The sequence below is a fragment of the Meriones unguiculatus genome, chromosome 19 (genome assembly GCF_030254825.1).
Source record: "Meriones unguiculatus strain TT.TT164.6M chromosome 19, Bangor_MerUng_6.1, whole genome shotgun sequence".
Lineage (NCBI taxonomy): Eukaryota > Metazoa > Chordata > Mammalia > Rodentia > Muridae > Meriones > Meriones unguiculatus.
Genome location: NC_083366.1, coordinates 35,067,777 through 35,095,250, shown reverse-complemented (window position 1 = coordinate 35,095,250; position 27,474 = coordinate 35,067,777). Strand labels below are relative to the sequence as shown.

The 27,474-nt window shown below is 37.5% G+C and overlaps 1 protein-coding gene across 25 annotated transcripts in view; it reads left to right on the top strand.

Moving 5' to 3' along the window:
- The window catches only part of Sugct (succinyl-CoA:glutarate-CoA transferase), a 707,647-nt gene that overhangs the window by 25,785 nt on the left and 654,388 nt on the right, over positions 1 to 27,474 (top strand). For all 25 annotated transcript variants that reach the window (XR_009587720.1, XR_009587721.1, XM_060372766.1 and 22 more), the window contains exons 4-6: positions 703 to 788; positions 1,247 to 1,297; positions 10,482 to 10,602. Coding sequence is in view for 23 of the 25 variants with exons in the window: in XM_060372766.1 (XP_060228749.1) it covers positions 703 to 788; positions 1,247 to 1,297; positions 10,482 to 10,602 (258 nt within the window). In the remaining 2 variants the exon portion in view is untranslated. The remainder of the gene's footprint in view (positions 1 to 702; positions 789 to 1,246; positions 1,298 to 10,481; positions 10,603 to 27,474) is intronic.

Here is a 27,474-nt window from a genome sequence, read left to right as displayed (position 1 = left end):
TCCTGGACTCGCTTTGTAGACTAGGCTGGCCTTGAACTCATAGAGATCCACCTGCCTCCCCGAATGCTGGGATTACAGGTGTCTGCCACTGCACCCAGCTCCATATTTTCATTTTATGTTCAATGTCAAGAAATAATAAAGGGACTAACCAACATGCTTGCCAAAAATGAAAACTACCCCACCCACCCCCAAGTTTTGCTGTTAATCAATGCTAAAGAGTGCTAACAAAACATTTCCTTTTGATTTTGGACCTTCAATATTGCATGTTAGTGAAAGTGAATGGGGAACGATTTGGCAGTCGTTATTAAAAAGTGAGATCTGGGAAGTTCTATTGAGCGGCAGAAGCCCCCACGGGGTAAGGATCCCCTAGGATGAGTTGACTACCTTCTTCTTTTTCTCTTCTTCTTCTCCCTCCTCCTCCTCTTTCTACTTCTCGTCCTCCTTCTCCTCCTTCTATTCCTTTTGGCTTTTCAAAACAGGGTTTCTCTGTGTAACAGGACCCTGGATGTCCTAGAACTAACTCTGTAGACCAGGCTGCCTTCAAAACCACAGTAATCCACCTGTTTCTGTCTCCCTAGTGCTGGGGTTAAAGGTGCGTACCACCACCACCAAAGGTGGAGCTGACTTTCCTTAGGTACCTGGGAGTATGCACAGGAGTGAGCCTGTTGGTTTGCAATTAATAGCTCATATTATCATTTACAGGAGCTGGTGATGACACACGAACTTGGGGACCTCCTTTTGTGAACACAGAAAGTACATATTTTCTTAGTGTTAATCGAAATAAAAAAGTAAGGCTATTTGCTGTTTTTGCTTTATTTATGTAATTCTTTTGGCAGTTACAAAACTTTTGATATCATGGCTTGCTTTTTAATATGAAAGTAATATTTCAAATATTTATTATCACATCCAAACAATTGAATTTTTATTACTATTCCTCCTCTACTAAATAAGAAATTATGAAAATATATAATGGAAATATTCTGTGAAGTAGAAGTAATTTGATTCTTTACATTTATTGGTATTATACCATATTACTATTGAAGAGTATTTACTATGGTTTGCTGTCAGATAAACATTTTGATTGTAAATGAAGTTGATAAAGATGACCTAAATATTTATTCATAAAGATACTAATCTTGCTTTACAATGGGAATTTGTATGATGTGAATGGCTCTGTAATAGTTGAACTGACAGTAATGATGAAAGGTTTATGAAAACATTTTAATGTCTGTATTTTGATTTTTAGAGTATAGCTGTTAATATCAAGGATCCAAGAGGGGCAAGAATTGTCAAAGAGGTATAGTACATGCTATGGCATCTTCGGGGTAGGGGTTCTTAGTAGGGATTTGGATACCTGAGAAAAGGATCATAAAACCTTTTTTATTGTCAATCTGTAAGTTGTAGCTATAGTAATTGGTGTTGACCTTCTCTTTTGGTGGCTTGTTTCTCAGAAATGTTTTGGATTTTAAAAATTTAATTAAAATGTAATTACATTATCCATCTCCCTTCTTTCCCATGTTTCTTCTCTACTTCATTTCAAATTCGTGGCCTCTTTTTCTTAATTAATACTGTTATACACATACATATGTTAATAAACATAAAAAGACAACCCACTGACTCCAATGAGTGTATATCTGAGTTGATGGTTTTTTAGTAAGCCTGGTGCTCTCAATAATCTTATATCTCGCATGTAATTAAAATCCTTATATTATCAATGGACTTCATTTGGTACCAGATTCTAGTCTTGAGTACCATACTTATATTTTCCCCTCAAAGCCTCAGAGTTTTTATTTTCGGGTCAGGGAGATGGCTCAGGCGGTAAAGTACTTGCTGCCAAGAAGATCAGAGTTCAATCTTAGGATTCATATGATGGAAAGAAAGAACACATTTCCACAGATTGTGTCTTGACTTCCACATGCATATGTGGACCATACACAACTAACTAACTAACTAACTAACTAACTAACTAACCAACAAACCAACTAACTATTTTTTTGGTTTGGTTTTTCGAGACAAGGGTTTCTCTGTGTAGCCCTGGCTGTCCGTAACTTACTCTGTAGATCAGGCTGGCCTTGAACTCAGATACTCTGGCTCTGCCTCCCAAGTATTGGGATTAAAGGACTGCACCACTTGTAAAAAATTAAGTGTGTTTTTGTTTCTATTTTTAAAAATGAATCCTCACTGCAGTAAACAGTAAACAGCAATTGAATTTATTGAACAAACTATTTCTGTGTATATTCCTGTGATAAATAGTGAGCTCTCAGTCACAACAATAAAACGTCGGTCAGTCTTCGGCTGCCCATTGAGCAGATGGTTGCTTTTTGCATGGGATTTCTTCTTGTTTGTAAGTACTACAGATCCACATTGCTATGTGGAGTCCCTTGGATCTCTCCTGGTTTTCAACATTCCCTGATGCATGCATTATTTTTTTTAGAAACAAACTATGTTAAATTTAATATTCACTTTAATAAAGCTTGTTTAAAAACACAAGTAAGGGGAAAAGCTGACACTTGAACAACTTTTGGAGAAGCTATGCTTTCATTGGCATGTTGTTTTTAGATGTCCAATATTTCCAGATCTGATCTCAGCCTGTTTGTCTCCTGGGGTAGTATTGCACAGTGGTTAAGGTATGCATCTGTACAAGAGTTTGAACTTTGCCTACTTCCCTTGCAAGCTATGAAAATTTAGGTAGATTATTCCCTGTGCCTCAGTGTTCTCATGAGCAGAGTAGGATTATAACTGTAACTTCTTCCCATTGTGCTTAGAATCGAGCTAATATGTATTAAATGCTTAGAAGAGCTTTTGCTGTATAGCACCTAGAAATTATTATCTGTTATTTCCTTATGCAGATGTGGTTGGCTGCATCATGTGAGCTAAATCTTTTTTTGTTTGTCATCATTAAGCTTTTCAACTCACTTTAGTAGATTTTTATCCATTTGAGTAGGGATTCAAGTTTTAATTTTTTAAAACCAAAGAATCAACTTTGTCTTTATTACTGTAAAATTCTGAGGGCCTCTTTTGTGATTCACCTATGGAAGCTTGCCAGAGATCCCAAACAATTTCCTCTTTGCCATTGACACCACAAATACTATTGAAACTGCTAGATCCTGAGATACAAGTGACACAACAGCCCATATAATAGCCTGGACCTGTTGAAAAGCCTTCTGGTCTAGACTCTACTCAAAACTAGTAACTTTCCAACTCATTTGCTGTATGGGCCAAGATAACACAATCAAATGGGGAATGTGCTTTCTCCAGGATCCAAATAGGTCCACTGAGCCTTGTACTTTTTTCTTGGTGGTAGAAGGGGCAGGATGAAAATACTTATTTTTCACCTTAGAAAGGATATCTCTGAATCTCATACTACTGAATTCCTAGACATTTTGCTGAGATAGAAAGCTCTTGAGTTTTGATTGCATTTATTTATCATCTTCTCATGTACATATTCTTTACCAGCAAGTACAGAATGGTTGATGTTTGTAACTGTCGCTTTTTTTTTCCTCAGATGAAGGATTGAGATGAGAGCCATTCCCAAGCCTTTGTAGATCTTTCTGAACTCTCTCTGGCTGGTTCAACTTGGCTGTTCTGGCCTAAACTCCTCTCCAAGCTGACTGATTCAAACAGGCTTCTTTTGGCTTCTGACGGAGTTGCTCTGCACGGCCTCAAACTAATTCTGACAATTTGTTTTAATCTTCTGGCTCGTTTTCATTCTCTGGCTTGTTCTGTCTTCACCTGTGTCCAGCTTGTTCTCTCTGTAAAGCTGTCCCATTAATAAACTCTTGATAAAAAACTGTCTTTCCCCCTGCGCTCTCTTAAGCAGTCTCTGTTTTTCTGTCCTGTTCTTCTGAGAATTGAGCATATCCTGTCTCTGACTGAGTCTGTCAAATATTTCTGATTGGTCACTTTGTCTGCCTGTCAGTTAGGTGTCACTTTCTCGCAAGGCCGCTCCCTTATATAAGCTAACCTTACCAAGCTAATTGTTTGGGATTAAAGGTGTGCACTAAGTATTCCAGCTACATCAGACTGTAATCCAGACTGTGTCTGAATTCCAGCTGGATCACATAGACCTAGAGGGTCTTTGGATATCATCCCATGACAGAGCAGCCATGTTACTGGATTAAAATTTCTTTACAGATATTTTCTGTTTCCTTCATCAAATAATCATGACGTCATGAATATAATGGAGCAGCATAATATAGTACCTGTAGCAGAGACAAGCGATCAAGATCCATTCATACTAAGTTATGACATAGGGATAGATGGTAGATTTTTGAAGTCAGAGCTATTAAGGTAGGTCTGCTTCAGGCCTTGACAGGTGAAAACATTACTTCTGGGAGTTTTATGGACAAAAATGATGTTAAATATTTTTGCATGATTAATTGCTGCCTACTTGGTACTAGAGGATAGGTAACTATGTTCAAATAAGGAAACTTACACCTTGGTCTAACAGCTGTTTGGAGTCAGTACTTGATTAAATTTGCAGTAAGTAACTGTCGTTCTCCCTGACATATCTATCTTCTGCACAGGCCTAGTAAGAGAGGTAAAGGGATACATAGTAGGAACTGCCACCCTTGCATCTCTCAAGACCTTGGTGGTGCAGTAATCATTTTCAGGGATGGAAAAATGTGTTTGCTTCACTATTTTTCCTGAGGCAGATTAATGGCTTCTATTTGTCCTTTCTAACCACAATGTCCCCCACTCCACAGATTAAGGAATGAATGTAAAGATTCTAAGAATATCTATCCTAATTATGCATTCAGAGAATGGGGAAATACACTCAGGGTGAACCCAGGGAACCCACTGTACCTGCTATGATTCCAGACTTTGACTAAAACTTCATTGATCCCCAGACCTTCATAAAGCTTCCACTTCAACTAGACAGATACAATGGTGTTGGAGGTCTGCCTCTAAGAACTAATTAAGAGCTAGTGTCTAGCAGGCCCTGAATGGTGTGATTATTTCATTTTCTCCAGTATTCAGTTACCCTAGCAGAAGGAGATACATTGTAGATGGATGGGAGAAAGAATCATTAGTACTTTTTATTTGATTTTATTTTATTGAGTTGCAGTGAGGTTCTTCCTGAAGTAAAACCAGTCTCTACATTGAGATATTTTGTCTCTAAACTGATTCAAGTATGGAAATTGGTTGAAAGGCCATGGTTATTGTTTTTGTGATCCTAGGTAGCCTTGGTTCTTTTGTTCAGGAGTTTTTCTGCTGGGATGCCTGTGAACTACAACAATGCCCTGCATGACAAGCTATTCCTAAAGGTTTAATAGTGGTACTCATATCTTGGTGATTACCAACAGCTATGTAATTGGATTTAAGGGCTGTTCAGTATGAAGGAAATTATGCCTTGTACTAGAAACCTAACCAATTACCCATGGCTTGTGAGCCCAAGGATTTTAGAGGTGAACATACTACTGCCACTTTATTAAACCAGTTACATTTCCTAACAGCACTATAAATGCTATCATTATACCCACAGATAAGTTTAGCTCTCAGCCCTCATCAGTGAATCTTCTTTTTGCAGTACGTAGAGACCATTATAAAAAGGCACAACTGTTTAAAATTCAGAGAACAATTGACAACTAGGTGCCAAGACCCAGCTGATGCAACTCCACGATAATCCCATACCTAAAGCTGAGGGAACATCAAAGAAGAGAGGGCAGAGAGACTATAAGAGCCAGAGAGCCAGGAAGTCTATTGTGAGATTGTGTTTCCAAGAAATGACATGAAAGGTATGTCTCAACAATATGGGTGTTGAAACAATGATAACACTGATAACAGGGAAGGGGGAAATCTCATAGGGCTCCACCCCTGGAAGAAGGACAGTTCATACAGACAAAAACTATAAACAAATTCTGGAGCTAACTGACATTATACAGCAAATTGACCTTACAGATAGTTACAGAACATTCCACTGAAACACAAAAGAATGTATCTTCTTAGAATCTCTTGGAACTTTAAAATTGACCACGTAGTTGGACACAAAGCAAGTCTCAATAGATACAAGGAAATTGAAATAACTCTCTGCATCCTATCTGACCACCATGGAGTAAAGCTGTGTATCAACAGCAACAGAAACTGTATAACGCTTACAAACTCAATGGAATCTGAAAAACTTTCTACTGAATGAAAAATGAGTGAAGACAGAAAAAAAAATTAAAGACTTTTTAGAATTCAATGAAAATGAATATACAACATACTCAAACTTATGGGACACAATGAAAGCACTGCTAAGAGTAAAGTTAATAGCACTAAGTTACTACATAAAAAAACAAAACAAACAACCCTCCCCCAAAACTCAAGAGATCTAGCGAGTTAACAATACCCATAAAAGCTCTAGAACAAAAGAAGTAAGGGAATCCAAGAGTAGCAGGTATTAGGAAATAATCAAACCAAGGGCTGAAATCAATAAAATAGAAACAAAGAAGACAATACAAAGAATAAATGAAACAAAGAGTTGGTTCTTTGAAAAAAAATCAACAAGATGGACAGACTCTTATCCAAACTAATTAAAAGATGGAGACTACTCAAATTAATAAAGTCAGAAATAAAAAAAAGGAACATAACAACAGACACTGAGGAAATCCAGAGAATCATAAAGACATGCTTTAAAAACTTTTGTAGTGCCAACTTGGAAAATATAAAAGAAAGGGATGAGTTTCCTAATAAGTACTACTACTGAAGTTACATCAAGACCAGACAATTTAAACAGACTTATAACCCCTATTGAAATAGAAGTAGTCATTAAAAGTCTCTCAACCAAAACAAAAAAGAAAAGAAAAGAAAACAAACAAACAAAAAACAACCAACCAAACAAAAAAACCAAACTTGGGGCCAACTGTTTCAGTGTAGAATTCTGCCAGACTTTCATGGAAGAGTTAATGCCAGTACTCCTCAAATTATTCCACAAAATGGAAACATTTCCCAATTCGTTTTGTGAGGCCAGAGTTACCCTGATACCTAAACCAGATAAAGATTCAACAAAGAAAGAGAATTACAGACCAGGTTCCTTTATGAGCATAGATGCAAAAAATTCAGTAAAATACTTGCAAACCAAATTAAAGAACACATAAAAAATCATAATAATCAAGTAGGATCATTGCAGAGATGCAAGAATGGCTCACCATTTGAAAATCAGTAAATATAATCTACTATATAAATACATTGAAGGAAAAACCCCATACATGACCATCTCATTAGATGCTGAAAAAGACTGACAAAATCCACGCCCCTTCATGATAAACACCCTGGAGGAACATACTTAAACACAATAAGGGTATTTAGCAAACCTATAGCCAATATCAAATTAATGGAGAGAAACTTAAAGCAATCACACTAAAATCAGGAACAGGACAAGGTTGTCTCTTCTCTGCATATCTATTTAATACAGAATTTGAAGTCTAATATAATATTTAAAGTGAAGGAAATCAAGGTTATACAAATTGGAAAGGAAGAAGTCAAAGTCTTGATACTCACAGATAATGTGATTAGATACATAAGTAACCCTAAAAATTCAAGCAGGGAACTCCTGTAGCCAATAAAAACTTTCATCAGAGTGGCTGGATACATGATTAACTTAAAAAAAAAATCAGTAGCCCTCCTATATACAAATGACAAAGGCACTGAGAAGGAAATCTGAGAAACAACACCCTTCACAATAACTTCAAATAATATAAAATATCTTGGGGTAACTCAAGCAAGTGAAAGACTTGTATGATAAAAACTTGAAGTATTTAAAGAAAGACATTGAAGAAGATATCAGAAGATAGATCACCTATGCCCATGGATCAGTAGGATTAACAGTAAAATTGTCCATCTTATCAAAACCAATGTGCAGATTTAGTGCAATCTCCATCAAAATTTCAGCACAATTTTTTACAGACCTTGAAATGACAATTCTCAACTTCATATGGAAAAGCAAAAAAAAAAAAAAAAAAAACAAAAAAAACACAAAAAAACCTCAAGGTAGCTGAAACAATTCTGAAAAATAAAGGAACTGTTAAAGGTATCACCGTTCCTGATTTCAAGTTATACTACAGAGCTATGTTAATACAACTGCATGATACTGGCATAAAAACAGACGTGTTGATCAATGGAATATAATTGAAAACCCAGACATAAATCCACACACCTATGGACACATTATTTTTGGTAAAGAAACCAAAAATACACATTGGAAAAAAGAAAACATCTTTAATAATTGTGCTGGTCAAACTGGATGGCTGCATGTAGAAGAATGTAGATCCATACTTATTACCCCACACAAATCTTAAGTCCAGGCAGATCAGAGATTTCAACATAAAACCAGATACAGATACACTGAACCTGATAGACGAAAAGTTGAGGAATAAATAGCCTTGAATGCATTGGCACTTGAGATGGCTTTCTGAATAGAACATCATAGGTACTAAGATCAACAGTTAATAAATGGGATCTCATGAAACTGAAAAGCTTCTGTAAGCCAAAGTACACTGTCATTCAGACAAAACAGTAGCCTACAGAATGGGAAAATATATATTTTTTTAAAAAATAACTCCACATCTGATAGACATCTAGTATCCAAAATACATAAACAACTTAAGAACTAGATATCAAAAATCATATAATCCAATTAAAAATGGGATGATATAAAGAGAATTCTCAAGAGAGGAATCTCAAAGGGCTGATGTATTAATGTATTAGTCAAGGTTCTATATCTATGTCTATCTATCTATCTATCTATCTATCTATCTATCTATCTATCTATCTATCTATCTATCTATCTAAAGGGAATTTACTGAAATGACTTACAGGGTGCAGTTCAGCTAATCCAACAATGGCTATCTGTGACTGGAAAGCCCAAGAATCTAGTAATTGTTCAGTTTCACAAGACAGGGTGTCTCAGTTGATCTTCTGTACATGAATTATCAACATTAATACATTCCTTCATATTATGGCTCATCTGGTGTGGTGTTAGGTTTATTGTCACCTTGACAAAACCTAGAGTCATCTAGGAAGATACAGTCTCTATTGAGTTATTGCCCAGATCCGATTGGCCTGTTGCCTTGTCTATGAGAAACAGTCTTGATAATTAAAGTGGGAGGGCCCTTCCCACTGGTGGTGGTACCATTCCTTGGCAAATGAGTCTGGGCTGTATGAGAGGGCTACCTGGATGTGAGCCAGGAAGTAAGTAAGTAAGCGGCCTTCCTCCATGGTTTCTGCTTGAGTTCCTGCTCTGACTTCCCTTAATGATAGATTGTACCTGAAAGTATAAGCCAAATAAACCATTTCCTTTACTAAGTTGCTTTTTCTCAGAGTATTTAATTGTAGCACTAGAACAATACACCTGGGGTATGCTGTATAGCTTACCCATATGGGAGGTTTATTAACGTCTAACCTGAGATTTGGAAAGAATATTTGTATAGTGTGATATTTCAGTTGCACACCTGTATCTTCTCTGTCTTTATCTGCTATTATTTGGATATGGTTTAAGTGTAGTTCCAGTGGTTCCTGTTTTGGGGGGAGCTTGGCCCTCAGTATGACAGTGTTGGGAAATGGTAGAACATGTAGGGGATATAATGTAGTGGAAATGAAAGATGGAAGGTAGTTGGGTCATGGGAGTATCTGCCCTCAAAAGAAATTAGTTCTCATGGAATTGCAGTTGCTCTCATTCGAGTAATGAAATCCTACTTTCCAACTTCCCATTTCACAATGGGAGTGATCCTCTTCATGCACTTGGATGGTGTTCTTCAAGAAGTCCTCACTGGACCTCAGCTGATGCTGGTGTTTGCTCTCAGACCTCTAAAATGTGAGGTAAATAAGTCCATGCTCTGGAGTAATGATCTAGAGCTCACATTTCTTAATGTGTTCTTCGTGTGTCTCCAGAGAGATCACCTACTCATCTGCTGATTTTGTTTCTAGAGCTTCAAAGGATGACAAGTTCTCTCCTTGAGAGGCCCTGCAGTTATTGAAAATCAAAACAGAATACAGTTCACTATCAACAGTTAAAATTCTTTGGAAAAAGCATTTGAAAGTAGAAGGCATTTCAGAATCATGTTCTAATGTATTAAACTGTGTTGTAGTTAGAATATTACAGAATAAGGATAGATTATAATGATGATATTGTATTTAGGGATTTTTTTTAGTGAAGGTTTCAAGAGATTTTTTTTTGTATGGATATTATGTACTTATATTTTATTTTTACGTATTCTTTTGAGAGTGTATTTGGACAGACCATGTTCAATAAATGTTTCTTAAATTTGAATCTATCTAATAGTATATATTTACAAAAATATTATAACCATTGTTTTCTTGACTGTAGTAGTTCAAGTAATTTGACCAGAGCTCTTATGATTCCATAAACATAATTTATCCTGTGATTTTTTTTTCTGGATTCTTACAATGTGAAAATTTAATTGAAATTAAAGTTTGTTTATGTGGAAAAAGTTGTTAAAGGTTTGAAAGTCCCTCAAAAAATCTGATTTTTCTTCCTTCAGCTTGCAGCCACTTGTGATGTCTTTGTGGAAAACTATGTGCCTGGCAAGCTTTCTGAGATGGGCCTAGGATATGAGGATATAGACAAGATTGCTCCTCACATCATCTACTGTTCCATCACAGGTATTTCAACCCCCTACCATCCTTAAGGAGATTTTTCTTTTCTGTAAGAATCCTTCCTTGCTTCTCCTGAAGGCACAGAGCCCACTGAACAGAACTATTAAGGACATTTGACCTAAATTGAACATTTTCAAATGTGAATTGTCAAATTCACATTTATACCTAATTATAGTTAGCATCAAAGGGTTTTCTGGGCATTCGGTTATTATTTTAGAACTCTTAAATTTTTGTCTAGTTGTCATATTCTGTAGTTTGTTTTTTGACACAGGGTCTCATGTAGTCCATGCTGGCCCTAAGCCCTGTATATTGTAGCCAAGGATAATCTTGAACTCCTGATCCTTCTCTCTCCATTTCCCAGGTGCTGGGCTTACAACTGTGTGTGCCACATAATGGTTTCAAAGTAGATGCTGAGACTTATGGGCAACCATTGGGTAGAATGCAAGGAAACTTATGAAAGAAGTGGGAAATAGTAAGATCTGGAGAGGACAGGAGCTCCACAAGGAGAGTAACAGAACCAAAAATTCTGAGCACATGGGTCTTCCCTGAGACTAATACTCCAGCCAAGTAGCATGCATGGAGATAACCTAGAACCCCTGCACAGATGTAGCCCATGGCAATTCATTGTCCAAGTGGGTTCCATAGTAATGGGAACAGGGACTGGCTCTGACATGAACTGCTCTTTGATCACCTCCCCCTGAGGGGTGAGCAGCCTTACCAGACCACAGAAGAAGAGAATGCAGGCCACTCCTGATGAGACCTAATAGACTAGGATCAGAAGGAAGGAAAAGAAGACCTCCCCTGTCAGTGGACTTGGGGAGGGGCATCGGTGGAGAAGGGGGAGGAAGGGAGCGGTTGGGAGGGGAGGAGGGAGGGAGGTTCAGGGGGGATACAAAGTGAGTAAAGTGTAATTAATAAGATTAAAAAAGAAAATAAATAGAAAAGAGTTCAATTCTCTTACAAATACAAAAAAATGTGTAATTTAATGGAGAAAGATTATATGACTTCATAGTTCTTAACTAAGAGGGAAATGGGTGGATCACAGGGTTTTAGTGGTAGGGATAGGGGATTAGGGAGCAATGGGGAAAAACCGGCTGGAAAAGAAATAACCCTTTCATCATTCTATGTGTTTCTTCATCGCCACCTCCCGACAGTCTTTAGAATAATATCTGTAGAGTGTCCTGAGTGGCTAAGAGACCTGAGGTTACATAACTATTTAAAACTATTTAATCGTAAACAGTTTTAAAACCCAAGCTTCTTACATTAAAAATGCTGAATATTCTTAGCCACCACAGAATGCAAATCAGACTTAGCCTGAGAGTCTGCCTTTTCCAGTCAGGAATGACTATCATTAAGAAAGCCAATAACAAAAAGTACTTGGTAGGGGTAAGGGGGATGGGAAACCCTTATAGGCTTCTGATAAGAATATGAATTTTTGTAGCTAATATGAAAATCACTAAGGATGGTATCTCAGAACTCTAAAATTAAAAATGACATATGGTCCAGCTATACCATTCCTGGGTAAATGCCAAAATGGATCAAAGTCAGCATGTATTAGAGATATCTACATTCTTCCCAACAGCCGTGTTTTGGAATCAGTATGGCTTGATTGTCAAAACGTGAAAGAACAGATAAAGAAAATGTAGAATAGAGACAATTAAGTTTTAATTAACTGTAAGAAGAAATAAAACATGTCAGTTATAGGAAAAGGTATGAAACTCGAGACCATTTTGTTAAACAAAATAAGACTCTGAAAGGCAAATATTGCATGTCTTCTTTCATATGTGTGATCTAGAATTTTCATGAAAGCAGAAGAGGAGCTATTTGGAAAGCAGAATAGGATCATCAGGACAGGGTAGGAAATTTCACTATGGGGAAATATTATCAAAATATATAAATGTATGAAAATTACATTATGAAACCTATTATTTTAAAATTACTATATGATAAATCCCCTAGGCTTCTTGTTGTAATATTAAGTGACTCATCACATTCCACACTTATGACACTCTGAAGTGCCGTCTTAGGCTTGTTCTTTTTTTTTTTTTAAGATTTATTTATTTATTTATTATTTATACAGTGTTCTGCCTGCACACCAGAAGAGAGCACCAGATCTCATTATAGCTGGCTGTGAGCCACCATGTGGTTGCTGGGAATTGAACTCAGGACCTCTGGAGGAGCAGCCAGTGCTCTTAACCTCTGAACCATCTCCCCAGCCCCACTTAGGCTTCTTATTGCTGTGATGATGCACCATGATCAGAACAACTTGGGAGAAAAGGGTTTATTTCATCTTAGAGCTCATCCAGGAAAATCAGGGAAGGAACTTAAGGCAGGAATCTAGAAGCAAGAACTGGAACAGAGACCCCCAAGGGGTCCTGCTTACTGGCTTGCTCCCCTAAGTCTGCTTTTGTACAGCATGCAGGACCATTGTGGTATCAACCACAGTATGATGGGCCCTCCCACATCAATCATCAAGAAAATATACCACAAGCTTGCCCACAGGCCAGTCTGGTGGAGCCGTTTTCTCAGTTGTGGTTCTCACTTCCCATATGAATTAGCCCGTGTCAAGCTGGCAGAAAAATGGCCAGCACAGTGCTGACGTGCACTTTGTGATGACAGGATGCTCTAGGTGAGATTTTTTTTTTTGTCTGCTCTCTTTGATTTCTTGCTAATAGTATTTGTACCAGTAGAAGTCAGGAGCAAAGCAACTAGTCAGAAAGTCTAGTCAGTAGATCATTTGGAAGTAAAAGTCATCTACGGGTTGTGAGTTTATGTGGTATAAAGCACGATTCATCTCTTTTGTAGAAGTTTGTCATTCTTGCTAGCCATATATATATATATATATATATATATATATATATATAATTTTTAAAAAATAAGACTGACTATAGTAGTTCAAGGTTGCACATATCAACATGGGGATTTTTGTCTTTACTGATGTTTCCAATTGTTTCCAAATATTATCAGTGCTGCCCAAGTCCAATCCTGCCCTCTTTGGGGTTGGCTGTATTACTGATGAAAGTAATGCTTGAATGTCTGGGATTCGCTTTAATGAAGCCCCACAGTTGTGTAGTTGAAATTGTCGCAGTCTGTGAAATCTGGTCTGCTGAACAACAATGCTAAACTGATTTCAAAGGCTGAAGGGGCGGTTGTTTTTATTTCTGCCATCCTTTCCATGTCAGAGGAAGCTGAATGGGAACAGTAGGGGGCAGTGTTTAGAAGGCTGTGCTTCACTAACAATTACTTTTTCCCAAAACTTCAGTGTTTCTCTGTGAACCACTGGGTAGGCCAAGTCTTTAACAGTACATATTTATATCTTTTAAATAGAAAACTAAAAATTATGTTATTATTATTAAATTTTAAAAATTAAAACTAAAATAATTTAAAATTATTATTCAATTTTAAATGATTAAAATCATTTAAAAATTATTACTCCATACATGTTTGTACTTTCAGACCTCCACAGGCACCTCTTAACAATGTAAAGTTGTGTTTTTGGAGCATGTTTTTAATTGAAAAATAGCGAATCCTTCCCATCACACTCAAATTTTTTTTTTTTCTATTTGTTCACTCCATTACTCTTTCCTTCTAGCAGGATAAATATTACATTATTTGACTAGATGAAATATTTGGTGGAAACAGTGAGTACTCTGTAATAAAACCGTCTTTGGAGTAGGGGGTTTGGGGAAGGAGTTGACTTAGAAAATGCAATTTTGATTTTGTGACTTTGTCATTAATATCTTCTTAATCTTCACCCTCTATGGATAGGGTGCAGTATTACAATTGAGGAAAGGGCCAGAGAAGGGATATGCTAAGGGCTTAATTCAGAAAACATACCCAGGGGATCAAATTTATTCTTTTTTTTTTGAAGACAGTGTTTCTCTGTGTAGCCTTGACTGTCCTGTACTGGCTTTGTAGACCAGGCTGGCCTTGAACTCACAGTGCTGGGATTAAAGGCGAGCACCATCACGCCCAGCACCAGATTTACTCTTTTAGCGCTAAGTAGGAAAGACCTTGGATCATGCCTCTGAAACAAGGAAAACATATATCAGAACAAAACAACAAGAATAGCCAAGATAGTGTTTAGTAAGAACAATGGCAGACTGTTCCCTGTAGATAGTAAGTTGGAGGAAGGGGTAAATATGGTCAAAAAACAAGAAGAAAGGAGGAAAGAACAGAAGGAAAAAGACTTAGAAAATCATAGCAAATTTCTTTTCTTTTTACAAATATTTTATTAATTATTTGAGAATTATTATTTAAGAAAAATACATTGTTTTTTGATCATATTTACCCCTTTCTCCAACTTTTCCCAGATCAACCTCCTATTTTATACCCATGCTATTGGGTATGTGGTCATCCTCTGGAATATTTTAACCTTTCAGAGGGAACACACTAATGAAAACTAACTCTCCATTTCCCAGCATCTGTCAGTTACCAATACTTCTCAGTTGGAGGTGGGACTAGGTGACCATTTCCTGGCTCCATGCTGGGATTTTGTTTGTTTGTTTGTTTGTTTGTTTGGCTTGTGCTTATACAGGTCTTATGCTGTCACAACTTGGTGTAAATAGGAATCCAAAACCGGAGGCTGCTTTATGAACCATTCTTTTAAAATAGATTAAATTCATATATAATTTGCCTGTTTTATTTCTATAAGACATTCAGAATATCAGTTAGAACTTTCATGACTTCTTCCTTAATTGTTATTGATATATACATACATATATATATATATAAATACAACCTGCTAAATCCATTTAGTGTTGCCTGTATGTACATGCGTAGGGCTAAGCACTGACAATAGAGAACCTATTGGGGTCTTATCCCTGGAGTAGACTGATTTTTCCTATTTTAGCAGCCATTAATTGCCTGTTACTCTTCATCTAGGCGTGAGGCCTCGTGAGATTTCCCCCATCCACTGTGAAGGTGTCGTTGCCACTGTGCAGGTCTTGTTTTGGGTTCCCAGTCTTAGGTAGGACTGTTTCAATGTCCTTGTCCTCTCGCTGTTACAATCTTTTAGCTCTTTCTGTGGTATTTTCTGGGCCTTAAATGTAAGGCTTATGCTGTGGATGTATCAAGTGAAGCTGGGTAGCTTGCAGTCAGTTCTCTGCATTTTGACCAGTTGTGGGTTTCTGTGGTGGTTTCCATCAGTGGTGGTTTGAATAGCCATGGCCTCCATAGATTCATGTATTTGAATACTTGGCTTTAGGGTGTGGCACTAGTAGGAGGTGTGCCCTTGTTGGTGTAGGGATAGCCTTGTGGAGGAACTGTGTCACTGTGGAGGTAGGCTTTGAGGTCTTATACGCTCCAATCTGGTCAGTGTGACACAGTCTCCTTCTGCTGTCTGCCGATCAAGATGTAGAACTCTCAGCTCCAGCATCATGTCTGGCTGTGTGCTGCCATGTTCCTCACAATGACAATAATGGACTAAATCTCTGAAACTGTAAGCCAGCCCCAATTAAATGTTTTCTTTTATAAGAGTTTCCATGGTTTCAGTACAATGAAACCCTAACCAAGACACTGTCTGTTAAAACAAAACAAAACACAGCAACAAGCTTTTTTTTTTTTTTTTAATGAGGTGTAAGAGCTACAGTTATCTGTTGATGTAAGGTTAGGTATTTAGAATGCAGTAGTGAATTATACTGGTTTAGGAAAGTGGTAGTAGTAAATTATTTTCCAGAGCCCATGACTTCATCATCTGGTGGTAGTTGGCCAGGCCACAGTAGCCAGAATGAACTTCCTTCTATTGATGAGGCCTTAAGTCCAGTTAGGCCACTGTTTCCCTCTAAGATGTAAGTGCCGCTATCGTGCCCTTGGGCATATCATGCTTTTTTGGTCGTTGTTGTGTTTGATAGGCATTATAGTTGGGTAGGCCTGTTAACAGCTTTTTTCCATTGTCATCTTGCACAGCACCTCCAGATATTAGGGGAACTAGTCATCAGGGGACAGACTTCCAGGTGACTGCCAGCTTTATCTCTTGAAGTCGTGTGTCTGAAATGTATGTTGTCCTCAGAAGTAGGGTCCTACCTTCAACTTGTGGGAAACAACCCAGGACAACAGGCATAGTCTATGTTGTTTGAGGAGTCGTTTGGACTCTTTGACAAACTACTTGAAAAGGAATTTTTATGGCTGGTAGTAGGGTTTTTATTAGATAGTCTCTGGAACTTGGGGAAAAAGTATCACCCAAATGGCATAACGTCACTTAAATATTTATGTATATACATATATATATATATACACTAATATATATTATGTATTTATTTTTCAGTGAATACAAATATTTCCCCATGACCCTTATCAGTGTTCTTAGTGTCATTTTTCCCCCTCCCCGTCCTCTTTCTCTGTACTGCACTCCCTTTCTTTTTTCCAGTTAAAGTCTTTTCCTTTGTGTCTATTTTCCCTGTCAGAGCACCTGTGTTCAACTATCCCCTCCTCTAAAGCTTCTTCCCTCCCCACACTGTGGTTCTTTTTACTTTCCTAGTTTCAGCAGTTGCTCCATGTTATGTAATCATGTTTAAAGATTCAGAGATTGGATCCACAAATAAGAAAGAATATGCAGCATTTGTCTTTGGGGGTCTGGGTTATCTCACTCAGTGCAGTATTTCACTAGTTCCATCCCTTTGTCTGAAAATTTTAGGATTTTATTTTTCTTTACAGCTGAATACTGTTCCACAGTATCTGTGCTCCACATTTTCATTATCCATTTATCAGTTGAAAGATATTTAGGTGTATGTCCTTTCTAATTTAAATAGAGTGCCAGTGAACATGGCTGAGCAAGAATATTTGTTGTAGAACATTTTGTCCTTTAAGAATATACCAAGAAGAGGTATATCTGGGTTATATGGTAGAGTTATTGTTTAGTTGTTTAAGAATTGTCCACACTGAGTTCCAGAGTGGCTGCACCAGTTTTTAATCCTGCCAACAGTGAGTGAGGGTTCTCCCTCCTACACATCACCTCCAGTGATTGTTTGCACTTCTCATTCATTCTCATTCATTCTCTGTGACCCATCTCTTCCCTGCTGTTAGCTGCTATTTGTGATTCTTTAGTGTCAGACCCCTTTAGGGAAAACATGTGAGTTCTAGGGTATCAAAACCCAAAAAACAAAAACAAATCAATGAAAAAAACCAAACCCTCGCCCCTCCCTCAACAAACAAAACAAACAAGCAAACAAACAAAAACAAAACAAAACAAAACCAGAAAGCAAATTCCTGACCAAGTATGTGCTCAGTTGCTCTCTGGGTTTCTATCTCTGCTGCTGGCCCTTTATGTGGAGGGTGTACTATAAATTCCTCTCAGATTGCAAGTTGCAGTTCTTTGGATAACTTTGGCTTTTTGAGGTCATCCATACATTTGGTGTACTGCTAAGACTCCTGGTTCTATGGGTGAGCTTTCATGGGTATGGTTCCTTTTAAAATAAACTGGCAATGCTTTCCTGATGGTTCATTTGGCTCACAGCAAAAAGGCACTCTTCCTCTTTTGACAGGATTGCCATTATTTGTTAGTTCTGCAGTTAGCTGATCTAACCATAGTCTTCATGCTATTGTTTTTGAAGCCACCATTATGTGGCCCTCTGGTGGATTAAATAGATTGTGCTACCTCTGTGTAAGATGGATACTTTGGCCTCTTACAAGGAAGTGCCCCCTAAATATCTTGTACCCTTCTGCCTTATCTTGAGTGTTTTCCAGTGAATGAAAAATCTAAGCCATCTTTCATGTTTTAATAGTCTTGCTTTGGCCTTACAGAATGTGGGGTATTCTCTGTGGATGAAGCTTCAGTTGAAAAAGCAAAGTAGTCCTGCTTGAATATTCCTTAGTTCAACTCTTGCTTAAGAAATAAATTTTTCAGGAAGTAAAAGATAGCAGTTCTCCAGTAAGTAGCATTTACATGGGAGTTCATGTCAGATTTTCCTATTTTTTCTTTACTCACCTCTGTTTTCTTTTGACTGTGTGATCAAAAGACAAAACTATTAAGATTGTTTAGCCAAGTTTTATGGGATGTGGGTTTCCTCACTGGTGAAGAGACAGAGTCACAGAAAACTGTATTTTTATGTTTGATGAAGAATGGACAGTTGTGTAGAAATGTAGATAAAAGGTTCTGATCACATGGAAATAAAATGGGAAGACCTTAAAAACATTAAGTAGTGTGAAAAAAATGAAACTTCTATTTTCAAATTTTTGAGTGTGAAAAGATACTTAAAATGATAAAAATGTTTTCACTAATGTAACATAATTTTTTTTACCATTTAAATCCGAGTAAAAAGATAACTTTTCTACATACCAGATTTCAAAATAAATATTTTACCCAGTAGTAAAGATGATACTGAGTTACTTCTGGGTATTTAGACCATTGTGAGAATTATTAGGATTACTGTGACATTGTGACAGTTTTTTCCATGAGCTGTGTGATTAAGAAGCTGTCCTGGACTCTACTGGTACATGCTTGTAATGCCAGCACTTGAGAAGTAGAGGCAGGAGGACTGTCAGCCAAATGCTAGCCTGCACTTCATAGCGAAGTTCAAGGGCTGAGGCTCTAGCTCAGTGATAGAGTGCTTGCCTAAGCAAGGTCCTGGGTTCTTCTATCCCAGCTTCACAGGCAACCCTCCTAGCCACCCCACCCCTAACCAAAACCCTATTGCATTATGAATAGCATCATCCTCTATTACATATAAAAAGGAAATTGCTCTTCTTAAATAACTTTGCTGCTGGGTGTAACTACAGGTATGTGTCACTTGTCATGAGACTATTTCATGATAAAAGTTTAAACTGTGGGACTTTACTCCAGTTCCTGCATAGTTTTCTTTTTCTTATCATGTTGATTGTCAAAAGAGAAACTCATGACTTAAAAGAAAGTTGGGCTTTTTCTCTAGATGCTGTAAGATTATAGATTTCTTAGGATTAAAAATATGGTATACCTGCATATGTATTTTTTATATAATGGCTTCTTATTCATCAAAATAAACTGGGTTAACATTTAGTCTCTAACTTCTGATACATGGATACAATAGTTTACAATTTAGTGAATCTCATGGAGGGGTTGGAGAGATGGTTCAGTAGGTAAAGTACTTGTTAGGTAAACATGAGGAACTGTTTGGATCCCCAGCAGGCAGGTAAAATATGGGTGCAGTGACATGCTTCTGTAACTCCACTCCTGGGGTGGTGAAGACAGGCTAAACCCGGGGATACACTAGCTAGCAAGCACAGATGAGACAATGAACTCCAGGTTCCCAGAGAGACTTTGTCTTAAAAAATAAGGTGGAGATAAATAGACACCTGACATCAAACTTCTTTCTTTGTATGTGCATGCCTGAGTGAGCATACATGCAAATCACTACCCCCCACAAAGAATCTCTTGGGAATTAGAGAAAAGAAAAAGGAAAAGATGACAATTTTAGTGAGTTTTAGTTAATATGAAGGTAGTAATTATTTCAAAACTCTTTTGAATGTCTCAAAGTTTGTGTCAAATAAATGTGCCAAGGCTTAGCCACCTTCCAAAAACTCTGTCATCAGAACTAAATAGTTTCCCTTTATAGTAATATGCCTGAGGAAAAATCCATACATTAAAAGAAGCAGTGGTAGATAAGAAGAAATTTTATACTTAAAAAGGATAAAGATTAAGTGGTAAAGTTTAGATAGCATTTTTGTCATGGATGCTAATGATTTTTCCATTCTTTGTATGGTCTTCTAAGCCAACAGCACAGTGCAACACTACCCTCTCAGCCCTTTATTTGAACCATAGTGTATTTATTCACAAGGTCAAAAGTATGTAGAGCAAGAGTCATGAATGCTAGACTCGCGAGTATTGATAGGCTCCAATTGCAGAACCGGGGATATCTGGTTGTGGAGATTATAAACCCCACAAAAGTTTCACAAGTGAGAAATAGCAAAGCTAAAATAATTGGCAGAAATTTGATTAGGAGAAAGACTAGTCTAATAAACAACCCGTTAAAAATAGGCAAAGGGCTTGAATAGATATTTCTCCTAAGAAAATACACAGATGGCTGACAAGTACAAGGAAACATGTTGACTATTATTAGCGATGAAATAATGTTTAATAGGGATATATAAATCAAAAGAATTTCAGATACTACTTCATACCTCCTAGAATGGCTAAGGAAGGAGGAAGGAAGAAAGAAGAATTGACAGGGATGTGGAGAAATTAGAATCCCTGTTGCGTGTCAGGGTGGAGAATCTTCAGTCCTAGCATGTGGGAGGCTTGGGCAGGGGGGTCAACAGTCTGAGGTCAGCACAGGCAGCATAACAAACCCTGTCTCAAAAATAAAATTGGGAACTTTGTGTATAAAACAGCAATAAGATTTAAACATTAATTCCAGGTGTAGTGGCACAATCTTGTTATCTCAGTACTTGAGGACTGAGGCAGGATGATGGTATTAGCCAGGGCTACATACTCAGGTCTTATTTAAAAAGTTTTTTTTTTTTTAAACAGAGGAACTATTATATAACTTAGCAGTCTCACTTTTGGATATATTTCTAGATGAACTGAAAGCCAGATTTCGACAAAGGCTTATACATCCATGTTCCCATGTGCCTAGTTCCAATAGCTTTAATGTGAAAGCAATTCAAGTTTCTATTGACTGGTGAAATTATAAATAAAATCCAACACATACATATGTACACAGAAAAGCAAAGTTCAGCTTTAAAAGTAATGAAACTGTTGAACATGTTACAAAATAGATGGACTTTTAAAGTCATTATGTCAAGTAAAATAAGACATATCAAGGAAAAAGACAAATACTGTTTGAATCTATTCATATGTGTTATCCAGAGCAGTCGAATTCATAAAGAGAGTAGAACAGTAGTGTCTATGGCTTGAGGAGAATGGAATAGGGAGTTGTTTAATAGGTACAGGGTTTCAGGTTGAAAACCTATGGGAATTGACATGAGTCACCATATCACTTACACAGCAATGTGAATGTATTTAATGCCTCTGTATGGTATACTTTTTAAAAAGTGAAAGACAAACAGTCTGTGATGGAAAGATTACTATGCTTCAACAATTAAGCCATGCTTTAAATGTGTCATTTATAAATACAAATATTTAATGGCTGGGTATTGAATAAATAAAACAGGCCTTTTTTCCAATAACAAATTTGTACTTGTATATACGAATTAAATGTGCTTTATCTCAAGAGTCTTTTTTTTTTCTTTTCAACCTAAAGCATAATCACTGTATTAATCATGCAGCTGCAAATTGTTTGTTGCTAAATAATGGTCAACATTTCATGTTTTGGGTCAAAATCCTATTTATATACTGATTTATGTCTTTAGATAGGTTTTTATTGCTATTGATCTCATTTTTATCATTCTATTGTAATAATTTATCATTTCTAATGCTGTTTACAAAATTCTCAGTTATTGAGGAAATAGAATTTATATTAACATTTTCTGATGAGAATTGTCTGTTATGGTAAATAGATGCCATGATTGCTGTTTTTCTTTAAAATAGAAATAGATGCTGTTTTTCAGCTTTGTGCATGTTACCCACTGCTTCCACTGTACCTCTGTGGGACTGTATGTAGTCTGAGTCTAGAGTTCCAACCAAACATTTTTAACAATTCCCAGAGCTGTTTTCTCTGCCTCCGTCCTCTTTCAGCTAGCCCATCAACCACTGAATGTATGGAAGAACAGGAAAATGAGTAAGAAAAGCTGCAACGTAAAAGACCACATGATATGTAAAGGCAGGCCTATTAAAATAACTCCTGTCGTTTCAGTGGAGAATGAAAGTCAGCAGGGCTTAGCCCTACATGGATGTTTTGTAAGCTCTGAACAACCACAGATGCCAACCTCAAATACCCAGAAAGAAGAATAAAGAAAGTAGAATAGTGGCAAGATTATCAACAATTATAGAATGAGAAAGAAAAAAATATTTCAGGATAAAAACAAACTTAAGCCATTTCTGTCTACTAATGCATCTCCACAGAAGACACTAGAAGGAAATCATTAGAATGAAGAGAACATTAGCTACACTCAAGAGGATCTAATATAGCAGCAATCTGTTTTTAAAACAATAACATCATAACAATAAGATAATAGGAATTAATAAATACTGCTCAATAATAACTCTCAATATCAATAGATTGCCCAATGCAGAGGCACAGATTAACAGATTAGATTAGAAAACAGGCTCCATATCTTTTTCTTGTCTTTAGGGAACACTACCACTATAAACCTCACCTTCAAGGTAAAAGAGTAGAAAAAGTTATTCCAAGCAACAGTTAAGAAGCAAGTGGACATAAGTATTTTAACATCTGTCAAAAAAGACTTCAAACCAAAACTACTCAGAACAGATAGGGAAGGACACTGCGTATTCATTAAAGAAAAAGATCTATCAAGAGAATATTATAATTCTAAACATTTATGCACCAAATACAGGGGATACAAAGTGCATAAACTGTAATTAATATAAAAAATAAAAATATAATTTAAAAAATTTGTGGAAAGGATTTATTGCTGGTAGGAGCACACCTGAAACATATACGATGGAAATCAATGTGGAAGTTCCCCATGAAGCTAAAAATAGATCTACCACAAGCTCCAGCTATACCATTCTTGAGGACTCTACATTTTACTACGGAGATACTTGCTGAGCACACATTCATTGATGCTGTCAACGGATGAATGGATAATGAAAATGTGATGCATTTACACAAGGAATATTATTCGGCTGTTAAGAAGTCATCCCGCATGAGGTAACTCAGATCAAGGAAGACAAAGATTGCATGGCTCCTCTTATATGTGGGTGTTAGCTTTTAAGCTTTAGATATATGTGTTTTAATTAGAATACCACGGAGATTAGGTAGCTAGTATGGGATCAGGGATAAAGAGGGAATCTTTTAAGGAAGTATAAATGGGGAAAAGGGAATGGGAGGACGGTAGAAGGGAGGGAATGTGAGGTAAAGCACTAACACGAAAGGCCTTTTGAACTTTTCTTTCTTTCTTTCTTTTTTTTTTTTTTAGATTTATTTATTTACAAAGTATACAGATATCATTCTAGATGATTGTGAGCCACCATGTGGTTGCTGAGAATTGAACTCAGGACCTCTGGAAGAGCAGCCAGTGTTCTTAACCTCTGAGCCATCTCTCCAGACGAAAGGCCTTTTGAAAAGCCACCCAGAAACCTACTATTGTAGAATATTCCTAAATATATGCATGTATAAGACAAATTTAAGTGGAATTACCATATAATTGGGAAGATAGTGCTCCACCTGGACAGCATGTGCTACCAAATTAAACCTCTAGTACCAGGAATGGCTTACATAATTCTGAGTTATTGGCCAAGGGGTCCTTAGACCCCCACCCCAAACATTACAGACTGTCACCAATACTATTGTATTGGCCCCCACAACCTCATGGTAAGACCCTCTTACGGTAGACACCACACACTTAAATCATCAAACGTGAGGAAGTTAAGCTAGTACTCAACTAGAAGCTTCAGCCCTACAGACTAGGTTTTGTATTGCTGGAAGGTTCAGTACATGTTACCAGAGGTGAAAAAGTAATCACCGGTCTCAAACAGCTATGAACCTTTCAAACTACGATAATGACATACCTGAAAGTTGTATCCACTGGTGCAGTAGTCGCATAAATGTTACGGAAGTAACCAACCACTTTTTAAAATATTAGATTTAAGGCCTGTACCATGAGAGGGACCTATACTTGCCACTGTTAACGAAGGCAAGAATTTGAAGCTAGATAGGTCATAGGACTGAGGAGAAACTCCACTTCTAGTGATTTGATGAACATAGCAATGAAACTCTTTAATTGTATTACTGAAACTTTGTCAGGAAAGCTTCTTGACTAACACAGAAACTCATAATTGGGAAATGTGCAGAGACTTTACCTTAGTGAAGGGACATCAGAATCTCTTACTCCCTTATTATATTAACACATGAACCTTTTCAAGCTCAGCACATTTTTTTTTAACATTAATTACATTTTGTTCGCTTTGCTTACCTGCTGTAGCCCTCTCCCTCATTCCTTCCCAATCCCACCCTCCCTCCCTCATCACCTCCCATGACCCTCTCCAAGTCCACCTATAGAGGAGGTCCATCTACCCTTCCACCTGACCCTAGCTTATCAGGTTTCATCAGGACTGGCTGCACTGTCTTCCTCTGTGTCCTGGCAAGGCTGCTCCTCCCTCAGGGCGGTTGGTCAAAGAGCCAGCCACTGAGTCCATTTCAGAGACAGTCCCTGATCCCCTTACCAGGGAACACCCCTGGAGACTGAGCTGCCATGGGCTACATCTGAGCAGGGGTTCTAGGTTATATCCATGAATGGTCCTTGATTGGAGTATCAGTATCAGAATATACCCCTGAGCCCAGATATTTTGGTTCTGTTGCTCTCCTTGTGGAGCTCCTGTCCTCTCCAGGTCTTACTAACTCCCCATTCTTTCGTATGTTTGCCCAAAGTTTGGTTATGAGTCTCAGCATCTGCTTTGATACAAGGCTAGGTAGAGTCTTTAAGAGGCCCTCAGTGGTAGGCTCCTGTCCTGTTTCTTGTTTTCTCCTTCTTCCAATGTCCTTCCCCTTTCTCTTTTTAAGTGAGGATTGATCCTCTTACCCTGGGTCCTCCTTCTTGCTTAGTTTCTTTAGGTGTACAGATTTTAGTATGTTTTTCCTATCTTATAGTTCTAGTATCCACTTATAAGTGACTATATACTATGTGTGTCTTTCTGCTCCTAGGATACCTCACTCAGGATGATCTTTTCTAGATCCCACCATTTGCCTGCAAATTTCATGATTTCCTTGTTTTTAATTGTTGAGCAGTAGTCTATTGTGTAAATGTAACACAATTTCTGTATCCATTCCTCCGTTGATGGACATCTGGATTGTTTCCAGGTTCTGGCTATTATGAATAAAGTTGCTATGAACATGGTTGAACAAAGTTCCTTTTTGTATACTTGAGTATATTTTGGATATATGCCTAGGAGTGGTATAGCTGGATCTCCAGGAAGCGCTATTTCTAATTGTCTGAGAAAGCGCCAAATTGATTTCCAAAGTGGTTGTACAAGTTTACATTCCCACCAGCAAAGGAGGAGGGTTCCTCTTTCTCCACATCCTCTCTAGCATGTGTTGTCACTTGAGTTTTTGATCTTAGCCATTCTGATGTTGTAAGGTGAAATCTCAGGATCATTTTGACTTGCATTTCCCTGGTGGCTAAGGATGATGAGCATTTCTTTAAGTGTTTCTCTGCCATTCGACATTCCTCTATTGAGAATTCTGTTTAGCTCTGTACCCCATTTTTTAAATTGGATTACTTAAATTGTTGCTTTTTAACTTCTTGAGTTCTTTATATATTCTGGATATTAGCCCTCCGTCAGATATAGGGTTTGTGAAGTTTCTTTCCCAGTCTGTAGGCTGTCGTTTTGTTCTGATGACAATGTCCTTTCATACAAATAGGAAAAGAAGAAGTCAAAGTAACACTATTCGCAGATGATATGATAGTATACATGAGTGACCCCAAAAATTCAACCAGAGAACTCCTTCAGCTGACAAACACCTTCAGCAAAGTGGCTGGATACAAAACTAACTCAAAAAAAAAAAAATCATTGGCCCTTCTGTATACAAAAGACCAAAGGGCTGAGAAAGAAATTAGGGATATGCTCTTCACAATAGCCACAAATAACATAAAGTACCTTAGTGTACTCTAACTAAACAAGTGAAAGACCTGTTTGACAAAAAAATTCAAGTCTCAAGAAAGAAATTGAAGAAGATATCAGAAGATGGAAAGATCTCCCTTGCTCATGGATCAGTAGGATTAACATAGTGAAAGTGGCTATCGTGCCAAAAGCAATCTACAGATTCAATGCAATTCCCATGAAAATACCAACACAATTCTTTTTTTGTTAATTTTTTATTTTATTTTTATTAATTATAGTTTATTCACTTTGTAACCCAGCTGTAGTGCCCTTCCTTCATTGCCTCCCAATCCCACTCTCCCTCCCTTTTCTTCCTCTATGCCCCTCTTCCAGTCCAATGATAGGGGTGGTTCTCCTCCCCTTCCGTCTGACCCTAGTCTATCAGGTCTCATCAAAGGCTTATTTGTCTTTCTCTATGGGCTGGTAAGGCTGCTCCCTCTTCAGGTGGAGCTGATCAAAGAGCCAGCCCATGAGTTCCTGTCAGAGACAGTCCCTGTTCCTATTACTGGGGAACCATTTTGGACACTGAGGTGCCATGGGCTACTTCTGTGCAGGGGCTCTAGGTTATTCCATGATTGGTCCTTGTTTAGAGTATCAGTCTCAGAAAAGACCTCTGTGCCCAGATTTTTTTTTGGTTTGGTTGCTTTCCTTGTGGAGCTCCTGTTCCCTCCAGGTCTTTCTATCTCCCCCTTCTTTAGTAAGATTTCCTGCACTCTGCAAAAAGTTTGGCTATGAATCTCAGCAAATGTTTTGATACCCCGCTGGGTAGAGTCCTTCAGAGGCCCTCTCTGGTAGGCTCCTCTTCTGTTCCCTGTTTTCTCCCTCTTCTGATGTCCATTTAGTTTGCCTTTCTGAATGAAGATTGAGCATCTTACCAGGTCCTCCTTCTTGATTAGCTTCCTTAGGTATACAGATTTTAGTACGATTATCCTATATTATATGTCTAATATCCACTTATAAGTGAGTGTGTACCATGCCAACACAATTCTTTACAGAACTTGAAAGAACAATCCTCAATTCCATATGGAAAAACAAAAAAACCCAGAATTGCTAAAACAATCCTGTACAACAACAGATTGTCTGGAGGTATTTCCCTGATCTCAAGCTGTACTACAGAGCAATAGTAATAAAAACTGCATGGTACTGGCATAGAAACAGAATGGTGGATCAATGGAATTGAATAGAAGACTCAGAAATAAACCCATACACCTATGGATATTTGATTT